This window comes from Eschscholzia californica, unplaced genomic scaffold (genome assembly GCF_041429995.1).
Source record: "Eschscholzia californica isolate CP2 unplaced genomic scaffold, dmEscCali1.0.p SCAF_1, whole genome shotgun sequence".
Lineage (NCBI taxonomy): Eukaryota > Viridiplantae > Streptophyta > Magnoliopsida > Ranunculales > Papaveraceae > Eschscholzia > Eschscholzia californica.
Window position 1 is genome coordinate 31,056,989 of NW_028238198.1, and position 12,476 is coordinate 31,069,464.

Sequence of the window (12,476 nt, forward strand, 5' to 3'; positions counted from 1 at the left end):
GCATCGGAAAATATATGTGGTTAGGTCAGCCGATCTCCCCCTAGCAGAATGTAGGAGTCCCCTTAACAGTGCAAATATTGACTCCCCGTAACAGAAACCAAGTTCCCCATAACAGCAGAGTCATCTTCTTCCTTTGAATCAAACCACCATTAAAGCTTGAGCAAGCTTTCTCTCTCTAAGATTTTTAGCTTAAAAGTTCAATCAAACACAAGGAACATCAAGACAAGAGGTTATAATGTTAAACTCCTATAATTTCCGATCAAAAGAGTGACCGGAACTACTCGAAATATAACCGGCCAGAATCTATGAATTTCGGCCAAGCTTTTTGTTGAAGTAACCGATCTGTTACTTCTCTGTCCCGTCCCGAGCTGATGTTGCCGTCCCGAGTTGGTTCTGTCCGAGCTTCGTCCCGTGCCGTCAATGGCTGTCCCGAGCTGATCCCTAACAATTTGTTCCTTCACCCGAGCTGTTCTTTATTGCAGCAACCAAGAATGGCGAGTGGAGCTGCTGTTCTTGTTGCCTCTGATGGAGAACCCGAGCTGCTAAGTTGCTGTTACCCGTGCTTCCTCCTCTCTCTCCCGTGTTCTCTTTCCGGCGACTTTGTTGTGCCGGCCAAGCTATGGCCGGCACTAGTCCTCTTCTCTCCTTTCTAAACTCTTCTCTCCTTTCTCAAACCCTAATTTCTAATTGTGGAAGATGAAGTCCCCTAATCAGATTGAGTTAATTCCTATATGGCCCCCTACTTTGTGACCAGCTTCCTTTATGGCCCCCAAATTTCTGTAAATTCAAATATGGCCCCCTATTTTCATGGAAATGTCATAACTACCCTTCCCATTAATATATTTTCAAAATAAAATTAAAAACAAAAACCTAAATTCCACCTCACTTCCCTCTCCACCACTCATCTCTCTCCACGTCACCTCTCTCTCCAAGTCAGCACTCTAATGAAGGTCGCCGGCCGGAAAATTTTCCGGCCGGCGACCTTCAAACTAAAAAAAAAAAAAAAAAGTTTTTTTTTTTTTTCACTCACCTCTCTCTCTCTCCAATCAGCACTCTCATGAAGGTCGCCGGCCGGAAAATTTTCCGGCCGGCGACCTTCATACTTAAAAAAAAAAAAAAAAAATTTCACTCATCTCTCTCTCTCTAAAAATTCCGGCGAAGGGGGTTTCCCTTCGCCGGAATCTGGTCTGTTGAAGAACAGACCAGATCGGCCTGTTCTTCAACAGACCAGTTCGGTCTGTTGAAGAACAGACCTATCTGGTCTGTTCTTCAACAGACCTGGTCTGTTCTGTTGAAGAACAGACCGGTCTGTTCTTCAACAGAACATACCTCTGTTTTGTTGAAGAACAGACCTCTGTTCTGTTGAAGAACAGACCAGGTCTGTTGAAGAACAGACCAGATCGGTCTGTTCTTCAACAGACCAGATTCCGGCGAAGGGAAACCCCCTTCGCCGGAATTTTTAGAGAGAGAGAGATGAGTTTAAAAAAAAAATTTTTTTTTTTTTTTTTTTAAGTATGAAGGTCGCCGGCCGGAAAATTTTCCGGCCGGCGACCTTCATGAGAGTGCTGATTGGAGAGAGAGAGAGGTGAGTGAAAAAAAAAAAACTTTTTTTTTTTTTTTTTAATTTTAAGGTCGCCGGCCGGAAAATTTTCCGGCCGGCGACCTTCATGAGAGTGCTGACTTGGAGAGAGAGAGAGAGGTGACGTGGAGAGAGATGAGTGGTGGAGAGGGAAGTGAGGTGGAATTTAGGTTTTTGTTTTTAATTTTATTTTGAAAATATATTAATGGGAAGGGTAGTTATGACATTTCCATGAAAATAGGGGGCCATATTTGAATTTACAGAAATTTGGGGGCCATAAAGGAAGCTGGTCACAAAGTAGGGGGCCATATAGGAATTAACTCAATCAGATTTCTTTCTTTCCTCATGGACCCCCAAGCCCAACTACAAACCCTTGACTTGGTAAAACAATCTTTGACTTAGGGCTTATAAAGAGGGGTGCCCATAAACTTCTCCTTTGGTCTTCTTCCTTGGGCTTTTGGGCCTTGGATTTTGGGCTCCATTAAGTAACCAAGGGGTGCCTTTAACTTGTCTCTACTTCCTCTAATTTTCAGAAAGACGAAAATGACCCTCAACTTCCTTCTTCCATAACTTTTCCGTCCGAACTCTGATTCGACTTCTGTTTTCGTCGCCGGATTCACCATCGACTCCACTTGCCACTTAACCTCTGATCTCTGCCAAAATTACCAAAATACCCCTGGTCTCTCTTTCCTTCCGGTCTCTTCCACATGAGATAAAATCTGATAAATGTTCTTTTTTATTCCGAATGAAGCGTCAAACTCCAAATAAGGTACCTACCAAGAAAAACTTATAAATAATTAGAAATAAAACACGAAAAAAACTAACTCATCAAAGTTAAGTGATCCAAATGTGGCATTTTAACGCCACATCAGTTGACCAAATTCAAAATAAACTTTCCAAATGGCAGTATAACCTTCTCTCTCAAGCTGGTCGCGCCGTAGTGATTTCGTCTGTGGCGGCGGCCGTTCCCCGATACCAGATGCAATGCTTCGCCATACCCAAAGGTGTCAGCAATCGCATTGAGACTATGCAACGGTCTTTTTGGTGGGGAAAAAGCAAATCGATTCATACTATCCACTGGTCGAAATATGCAACCCGCGCCGGTTTGGTGGGTTGGGTCTTCGGCTCCCCCACCTTGATAATGAAGCTTTCCTTGGTAAACTAAGTTGGCGTCTTCTCAAATTCCCGAACACTCCTTGGGCTCAGCTTCTCAAAGCTAAATATTTCCCTAAATCTGGTAAACCGTCTAAACCCAAACAACACCACTCCTGGGTGTGGAAATCTCTGGCCGATCCTATTAGAGAAATTAATAATCTTATTTTTTGGGATGTCAACAAGGGTACTAATGTGAATATTTGGAATGACTATTGGATTCCTAACCATAGACCCCCGATCATGAATTTTAACAATTGTCCTTTTGATTCAATGTCGAACTTGATTTTGAATAACAACTGGAATACAGACTTGATAGAAGTTTATTTTAACGAGGACATAAGAAAAACTATTCTTAGTATCAATATTCATCCCCATGCAGACGACACCATGATATGGACTTTAACTAAATCGGGCAAATTTACTATGAAATCTATGTATTTTCATTTACGAATGAGAGGCACTAATGCTGAACTTATGAACTGGAACTTCATTTGGAATATTCAAACCATCCCACGGATAAAACTATTCCTTTGGAAATGTTGTACTAACAGCCTTCCGGTTCGGGAAAAAATCGGTAAATTCATCGGTAATAACTACATGTGCTCTTTTTGTACGGATAATGAATCTATTTCGCATATTCTTATGCATTGTCACTATGCTTGTGCTATATGGCTCCACTTCAATATCAGAACGAGTAACTTTACTACGGTGGTGGATTGGATTGTTTTTTGGCAAACTATGGAGGAAGCATGCATGGCAATGATGGCTGAAATAATGTGGTTCATATGGAAAGCGAGATGCGAGAAAAGCCTCGGAAAGATTGATATCACACCTTTACAAACCATTCGCAGGATTCAGTGCTACGACACCAGCATACCGGTATCTAAGCCTCGGAAAAAGAAAGCCAACAAACCAAGGTGGCAACCTCCGGATCCTCCGTTTCTCAAGATCAACGTCGATGCCTCGTTCATCAATTATGCTGAACCAGCCGGTATTGGGGGTATTATTCATGATGACTGTGGAGACTTCATAATAGCGATGGCGGACTCCATCAGAGGTCAAACAGCTGAGGAGTGTGAAGGTATTGCGATTCTTGAGGCAATCAAATGGGCGTCTGAGCTCAAAATTTCCCATCTCCAAATTGAAAGTGACAATTGCAACCTCATCAATTATCTTAGGGATCAACACAATGATATAAATTGGCAATCGAAGAACTACATGGAAGAAATAAAATCCCTAAGCAGGAACTTCGAGCAACTCCAGTTCCAATACGGTCCGAGGACGACCGATACCCAAGCGGATCAATTCGCTAAGTGGGGACGGATAGCTAAAGAAAGGAGAACATGGAACTCTAAAGAGGCGATGAAGTCGGATTTGGGATTGTAATTCGTTTTTGTCTTATTTTTGTGTTTACTTCAAAAAAAAAAAAAAAAAGGTGTACAAGTCTTATGTGTAATCTCTAATTTATACCTTTTCTTCAAAAAAATATTATCACCAAGTTTATAATCCCGAGGTAATTATAAAAGGCGACAATGGTGATAGGAAAACCGAAAATCTTGTCGTGAATTGAGATCCAACGACTGACAATTATTCTGGTTCGCCAAAAGAGAGAAAGTGGTGTGAATCCAACAGCCTGATTAAAATTCATGCCCACTTTTTCGATGCCCCGGACATTTTCCAAAAGGCAAACAAGAGAAGTGGTATCGAGGCGTAGCTGATAAAGAAGAGATGATCATTTCTATTTTACTAGCCTCGAGCAAAAGTCTGTCCTACTTTTCATTTTTTAGAAGAAATCCTCTCAATAAAAGAAGAAAAGCATTCGATTTTGAATCTTTTAATGAAGAAATTAGAGTCGAGATAATTTTCACGTGGCAACTGAAACATATCCAATACACTAGAAATTCATAATAACAATACTTTAAAATGGATCATGACGGGGATGGTACCTTTCAAACGATGATGTTAAAGTGTACCTTCTTGGCTTCTTGGTCAGAGCCATTAGACTCGAAAATTACTCACAAAATCCACACTAGAAACTACTAGCAAAATAAACTTCATAACACTAAAAGAAGGACCAAATGATTGTGAAACAATGCCTTCAGTCCGACCCAATGACCTAGCTACGGCTACTGGGAGTTGGGGTATGAGGCTACATCTAGGCTGGAGTTCGACATAAAACAGGCTGGAGTAGAAAGCCAAAGAAATTTGTCGAATCAAATTAGATTAAAACAAATAGTTGGCCAAGTTTCCACTCACCTACAAATACAATAGGGAATCACTCATTCTTCCAAAGTTCATCTTTAGATGAAAAACAAAATCCCACATCGAAAGAGAAGGACAAAAAAGAGAAACAATTGTGATTACAAATAAAGAAAACAGTATGAAGATATAGGCATCTTTGCGCTTGGGGCAATGACGCAGCTAGTGAGGTATTAACCGAGGCGCGTCAATTGCTGGTTGAAAACTATTTCCAAACCCCCTCCTCGGCTCCCTTTTAGGGTAGCCGTCGAGAATTTCTGGAAGGGCTCCCTCTAAACAAGGGTAAAGCCCTACAAACTCTAATCTTTCAAAACTTTGAACTTTGGAATCATCGGCCTTCTAATCCCGTTGGGAAATTTTGGGGTGAGATTGTTGTTTATCAAACGTGGGACTAAATAGAGTTAATTCATATTTGATAAATTTTGGGGCGAGATTGTTGTTTATCAAACGTGGGACTAAATAGAGTTAATTCATATTTGATGAAATTTGGCAGGTATAGTAGTTAGTGATTGGTGAGAGAGAAGGGAAGAAATTTTGATTCTCAATCTTACTTCAAAACTCAAAATAGTAGTACAATAACAAATGTTGATTGAGAAGACTAGAACTCAAAATACCAACTAATTAAATAACTCATTTCTCTATTGCTATCATACACTTGTACATAGGGTACTACAAATGAGAACTACAAACCTTATACCAATAACCCATGAAATATTTCAATATAATAAATCGATCTATTTTTTTGTGTAGAAATTAAGATCAACTTGACAAATTTTGACGAGGACGATCACGATATATGCCTTGAGCATGTCGAAAGTCTCTAGGTCGAAAACGTTTAAGAGAGAAGAGTCATGTAGATGGTACACCACACTGTAAGAGCCAAAGATGCAACCAAATATGTCCATAAGAAGAGAATGGAGCACTCTTCTTGTCCAACATCAAACAATTGAGTCATGGTACCTATAAATTATATCGTTTCGTAAATAGACAGATAATGAGTATAACTATGTGTTGAATAATAGAAAAATGTATGCCGATATCAAAAGAAGAAAATGTTGTTTACCTATGTTCATTGCTGGTGGAAGGGTAAATTGGACCATAAGTACAAATCGGAACAATGGGTCCGCTGGTAGGAAACCAAATCTTCCGGCTAACATAACGACACCGATACCAATCACCGGTAGTATGACAAACCTTACAATAATTACCCCAATAATAACCGAAGCCTTCAACCTCGCCGAACGTAAACCTATCAAAAGAATAGAGCATCAATAACTAGCTAAGTACAAACTCATATAGGTGGTGCAAATATGGGGTAGATTTTCTTTTTTTACCTTGGGTAAGGTTGCCTCCCAGGATGAGAGTAATGCAAGGTATTGTTCCATCCCTTCACACACAAGAAAATTTATCTTTTTAGCTTCGAATAGATGAAAATTGAATCAAAATGACACCTTGGACTCTTAACAACACCTAATCACGGATTAAATTTCGAAATTTTCTGGCCGAAATGACCGAAATATTTACATTTACATGCGTAGCAAAATATTGCTCGAAATTTGATTCCTTGTCTTGGAAAGGTAAAATAAATGAAAGAATGCCCAAATATACATACCCTAGTAATTGGACAGAATCTTGGATGACTCTCAATGGAGCACTCTCACCAATGATGAGATGTTTTAGCCATGGTACTGCCCCAAATGTGAACCCTAAAATCTGTAATATATAAGGTTCCGCTTCATGAATTAGTTTGAGTACAAAATGATAGACAATGAAAACTTCTATGGAGATATATGATATAAGCATGAGTTTCTTGGAGAACTCTTACCGAACCGATGGTCGGAGGAGCTAATAGTTCATCGACAATTTGGTAAAGAACTCCTGATATTTTGTCCCATGAAGTCTGCTTTCCGTCGCTGAGCTTCCCTGTCGATGCTTGTGGCACAATCTGATCAAATTGGAAAATTTGGAAAACATTAGCTTTCAATTGAACCACTCAACCTAATAGGTGTGTTTTATTTTTCGATACGAAAAACCTGATATCATCACATAAAGGTCACGGTTGAAGGCTGAGGTACTTACAGTAAAGATATCGTTCTCTTCATTGTCATGTTCTGTTGATGAAACAAGTACAGCAACTTGGTCTTCTTCTTCCTCTTCTCCCATGAGAAGCTTAGTTTCGCCATTCGCGTCTAAATCCTTGTTGGGTACTTTCAAAGCTGACTTTTGAGCCATTTGCATTGCTTTATAGGTTATACCGGAAGTACGGATAAGGTAATAGGTGTGAGACCAAATGAAGAACCCCCCAAGCTGCATAAAAGGAAAAAAAAACTAATGGGTTCCATTTTTCCAAAACAATAGCTCCACGAGCCTCAATACACAAAACAAATAGAAGACTAGTTATCCAATGTGAAATTTTTTGTGGGTGTGGGTCTCAAAATAATAGATGTTCTCGTTTAAAAACAAACCCGTTTTTGTGCTATATACGTTGACTTGATGTTCACATTTTAATGGAAGAAAGTATATGTAAAAGGCGGGTGTGAGATTCGTTTACCGCCATGGAGAAGGAAGCGTACGAGAGTCCAAGAGCGCTACAATTGGGAGCGCCTCGGAATGGGCTACCTTCTTGGTTGCACATTGCAGGGACGACTATCAATAAAAGGTTTCCTAAGTTTCCTGTTCAAATAAGATAGGAAGAATTCAAGATATTTAAACCTCGAAACCGCTTCAAATTAATGTCGAAATCGAGTTAGAAGGGAAAGAGAAAGAGACCAGCAGAACATGAAGCAATGACAAGGCCTTCAAGGTAAGGCTGTGGTTTTAGTATCTTTACAAGTATCCATCCAAGAATTCCCCCAAATAAAAATGTTAACCCAATGTTGACAGGCATAAACCACCTGAAAAGATATGATCAAGCCAATTCAAGAAACAAGGAATTAGTGGTGAATTCTTTATTTTTTCTTTCCTATACTTCGTTTGATCTTACACCTTGTTTGTGAACCTATATTGGTATGATGCAAGGCCTGTTTTTTTTTTTTTGGGGATTATATATTACTATCTTAGCTTTCCGGAACACATAAAATTACTCGTATAAGGTCTTAACTATCTCACGTGTGAACGCTTTTCAAACCCCTTCCATATATATTAGAATCGAAGAGTATTGTTTACCATGAGATGATCTCTCCCAGTGTAACAGTTTTGGCAAGACTAGCAAACATGAGGGATGGAGTGAAGACTACAAACACAATCTGCATTTAAACAATAAAACAAAAGATTCTAAGCCAAAAAAAAAACATCAACTAGAACTAGCCCCCCCAGATCGATGTTTTGTAAAACAATTTCAAGCTTTTAAGGTATTATTCGTGAGGAGATTTGTAGCTACAAATATGTGTTAGAATAGTACTGCTTAGACAACAAGTTTGGTGGCCAAGAGTATAAAATTTGGAACTTTATGTTAAAAACCAATACAAAGGCTTTTGTTGTCCATGTAGGACTATTCTCACAATATGCAGGCTCATAACTTAAGCCCATGTATGTACCTTGTTGAGTTGTCGACGAGCATCGGCACTGAGAAGATTACAGTAGTCAGTTGCCATGAAAGCACCAAGGATACTAATGATCAAGACCTGCAACACTGGCATGGTAGCCACCTCTAGCAGAGTAAAGAAACCCATCTTTTATTATCTCTTTTTTCTTTTCTCTCTCTCTTTCACTACCTAAATTTTATGTATAAAACTCTGGTAGAAGATGAAGGAACTCCTGAGAAGTTAAAAAAGAAGGGTATGTTAGTAGTGTAACTATTGCATATGAAAAAGTATATGTATATATAAAGATATAGATTACTAAGATATATACATGTTCTTCGATAAAGACGACCGTCTTGATCCTAATCAACTTTTAGTGGGATTGAAATCAAAACTTCTCCAATTAATAATTGTTTTTTCGAACTACAACATCAAATCTCAACAATATGTGATCTTAAATTTTTTTGCTAAAACAATTAGAATATTCTTTTCTTTTATGGCAGGCTGGACTAAATCGAAGAGAAACATTGAACAAGGATGGGGAGTTCGACTTAAATTTGGTTTCTTATTGTATAAGGTAGAGATATGTATACAATGAAATAACTATTAATAGTCAATGTTAGGCTTTGTTTGTTGATTTAATCATGTAATTACAAATTAATAACATAGGTTGTCACTTGCTTTTTCGTATTTAATCGATGGATTAAGCCAAAACCCAATGACTAGTTGTTCTACATTTTAGCCATCTCCACACTCTTCCAAGAAAAAGAAACTTCAAATTTAGTCTTCTTTTATAAAGGAAGACGAGTGTGCTTACGTAAGATGTAAAGAGGCGGTCCCGTTCCAGATCTTTTGTGCTATTTTTAGTCTATATATACACCTTATCTACACGTAAATGATGTGTATATCGTCTATCACGCATACTTTCTTCTTTTGTCATTCTCTGTATGTCTTGGAACTATGTATTTAAGAGATAATCTGGCTAAGAGAAAAGTTTGATGTAGGTAGTATAGTGGTTAAGAAGAGAAATTTGGAAAGCCCAGGACTATTAGTCATGATTGCTCCTTGGTGAGTTTTATTTTTGGGAAGAATGGGAAAGAGTGAGTGGTAAAGCCCCCTTTTGTTAAGCTCAAAATAAGTTTGAAAGATAGTTTTTAGCTTATTGGAAGTACTTTACTAAAAACTTTAGGGTCTGGTTAAAAAAAATTACATCTAACTCTCAACTTGAAATCCACTAAAAACTGCAGCTAACTGTGAACTTGAAAACCCCACTTTTTTTTAGGGTCCATGGGTTTTAAGTTCAAAATAAAGTTCAAAAAGGGTTTAAGGTTCAATCTTCTAAAAAAATAGATTTTTAGTCTTTTTCCGTTTTGAAGAAACATTGTTGATACATAATGTGTTATGTATAACACATATAAAAAAAATGAAATAAAGTATGAAAAAAATGAAATAAAGTATGAAACTTTAACAATAAATAACAGGTAATTTATGAAACAAAACAAGAATCAATAAACAGAAAAACACTTTAATCTTGACATATAAACATACTTTAACTAAGTTGGACTAAATATCCATTATAATCATTATTTTGGCTTAAAATCTTATATTAATATTAGGGTGGACTAAATGTGTGTTTAGGGGTAGATTTTTGGACTAGAAATCCAAAATTTGTATTTTTATAAAAAAACGGAAGCACAATTTTATGATTTTGCATAATACTTTCACATTTGACTACTTTTATCCAAATTACCGAGTTATATTTATAGGTCTAAGAACGGGTGACACGTAGGGCCAGTGCCTCGGTTGGGTCAGTGTTGCCCGTGCATTAAAAGTTAGTTTGCATTTTATAGGTGTGTTAACATTTATTAAATAGATCCGAAAAAATTAATTGTATGTCATTGTCAATTTGACTACTTCAATATTATTCATGAAACGACAACGATCAATGTCATACTAAATTCAATATCATTAACCAAATGTTTCTGTCTTCTTATGGATTCCCAAGGTGTAATGTGTATTAAAATCGTTATCCAGAACTGTCCAACCGTTAGTTCCCAATATTTCGTTGAGACGACAATTCTTAGAGACCATATGTTATTGCACCCTCGTTCTAATATTTTTAACCAAGGTGTAATCGGGGTTAGAGTTAACCTGACATCTTCATTGAAGACCACGATTCTAATTCCTAAAGTCGACATTGACTTGATCAAAAGTTCATATCGTTTGTATATATGGCATAATTGCTAGGAAACCATAGCTTCCACACTAACATGATTGTTTGGTTTCTTCGAAAGTATTAACAAAATAAAATGGGATCGGGTAAGAACTCTATAACTAAAATCACTAAGTTTTAAGGTTTAAAATAGTCCCACATCGTAAGAGAGAAAAAAGAAAAAGAAAAATGCGAGTATAAATGAACAAGAAAGTTGAGTATGAAAGTATCTTTGCGCTTGGGGCAATGACGCAGCTAGTGAGGTATTAACCGAGGCGCGTCAATTGCTGGTTGAAAACTATTTCCAAACCCCCTCCTCGGCTCCCTTTTAGGGTAGCTGTCGAGAATTTCTGGAAGGGCTCCCTCTAAACAAGGGTAAAGCCCTACAAATTCTAAAATTTAAAATATTTTTCCTCAAATTGCTTTATTTCTTACTATCTTGGCAGGTCACCTTAGCCGTTAATCCACTATAGTTGGATGCATAAGAGTCAAAGGGTGATGATAAGGCTAGGTAATTGACAGGACATATTATCTGTCTCCTTGGAGGTGGGTCTTGGTCTCCAACATCTGCCCACTCCCCAGTGTTGGGAGGTTCCATAACTATTTTCACTTTTCTCCTTTTCAACAAATTTGATTATAACAATCTTACCGTATAATATATTAACTACAAATATAACATCTTTAATATTGTAAGACTGGTGGCCAAAACCCCTTCCAAAGATTTGTGATTAATGGCGTACATACTTATCCTAAGTTTATTATGGGGTTGTTATTCACTAATCTGAGATATATCGTGTAGAAAGTCATTAGTCTTTAATCTAAATACAAGCGCTTGAATTTTCTTTTGTCGTTTGAATGCACAATACAGTCATTAGATATATATATATCTTAGTCTAAAATAGTGTTAGGTACACGAGAATAAATCAGAAATTGTATTCTAAAAAGTAAAAAAACCTATTATTGTATATCGAATTATCAAAACCAATACTATAGCTAAGAATATCAAATTGGACCGAGATAGAGAAAAGCATGTTAGTTTCTTTAAACATAGAAAAATCAGAGTATTTACTCAAATTACAAAAATAATTAGCCGAGAGTTTAATTTAAATTAATACTTAAATCCTAACTAAGTACTTGATATCAATTTAGCAGAGCACAAAACAAGAAAAGAGAAGGCAAACAAGGAAGAAAAGGCAATCGACTTAATACAATTATAAATTCTAGTAATGGTTGAGAGAGAAGAGAGAGAATCAAATTAATTACCTGCAACCAGGTTTGAACTACAAAACAGAAGCTAAGAATGGAGAAATTGGTGTCAGAGTTTCTTCTGATACGTTTAAAACCAAAGCTTTATTGAGAGTATTTATAGGAAGGAAGAAACAGTGAGCTTTATTATTGTTAATACTTATTTTGGATTGACCATTTTGCCCTTCCTTCTGTCTTCTATTATTCTCATTATTACACGTTAGGCATCTGGTCTTTTCCAAATTAAAATCCCTAGTCCCCACCTTCACATTATTATAACCTTGTTTCTTGGGTTCAAATCTTTGGAATTTGCACATTAGTACTATTAGGTGTTTTTTTTTTGTATTTCCTATTTGAAATCTGTTAGAATAAGAATTTATTTTTGATTTTATAGTATTTTTTTAATGTGACTTGCGCGTTTGATTTGTGTCGATGATGTATTCAATAGGCATTTTAATTCGATAAAAATACTTGACTTATGAGCGTATTGGTCGAAAGAACTTGA

At 37.1% G+C, this 12,476-nt stretch overlaps 2 protein-coding genes and 2 non-coding genes across 5 annotated transcripts; 3 read left to right on the plus strand and 1 right to left on the minus strand.

Annotated features, from left to right (window-relative positions):
- The first annotated feature begins 3,472 nt into the window (after window positions 1–3,472).
- On the plus strand, window positions 3,473–4,120 carry LOC147566033 (uncharacterized). Its single transcript, XM_086653196.1, has one exon. It carries the CDS (start codon window positions 3,473–3,475, stop codon window positions 4,118–4,120), a length of 648 nt encoding a protein of 215 aa, XP_086509322.1.
- Window positions 4,121–5,128: 1,008 nt separating this feature from the next.
- On the plus strand, window positions 5,129–5,283 carry LOC147566034 (U4 spliceosomal RNA). The gene has a single exon (XR_015231590.1). It is a non-coding gene; the product is annotated as a U4 spliceosomal RNA (small nuclear RNA).
- Window positions 5,284–5,518: 235 nt separating this feature from the next.
- On the minus strand, window positions 5,519–12,093 carry LOC147566035 (protein PIN-LIKES 7-like). Of its 2 annotated transcripts, XM_086652507.1 has the most exons (12): window positions 10,209–12,060; window positions 9,644–9,785; window positions 8,530–9,559; window positions 8,159–8,238; window positions 7,763–7,887; window positions 7,545–7,666; window positions 7,073–7,300; window positions 6,819–6,938; window positions 6,606–6,706; window positions 6,328–6,380; window positions 6,057–6,242; window positions 5,519–5,953 (listed from the first exon to the last, which is right to left on the minus strand). In XM_086652507.1, exons 3-12 carry the CDS (start codon window positions 8,662–8,664, stop codon window positions 5,829–5,831), a joined length of 1,275 nt encoding a protein of 424 aa, XP_086508633.1. In that variant the 5' UTR covers window positions 8,665–9,559; window positions 9,644–9,785; window positions 10,209–12,060; the 3' UTR covers window positions 5,519–5,828. The 2 variants fall into 2 exon arrangements, with proteins under 2 accessions (XP_086508633.1, XP_086508632.1); XM_086652506.1 differs by lacking the exon at window positions 9,644–9,785 and having other exon boundaries at window positions 8,530–8,749; window positions 11,990–12,093.
- On the plus strand, window positions 10,955–11,109 carry LOC147566036 (U4 spliceosomal RNA). Its single transcript, XR_015231591.1, has one exon. It is a non-coding gene; the product is annotated as a U4 spliceosomal RNA (small nuclear RNA).
- Window positions 12,094–12,476: the final 383 nt, after the last annotated feature.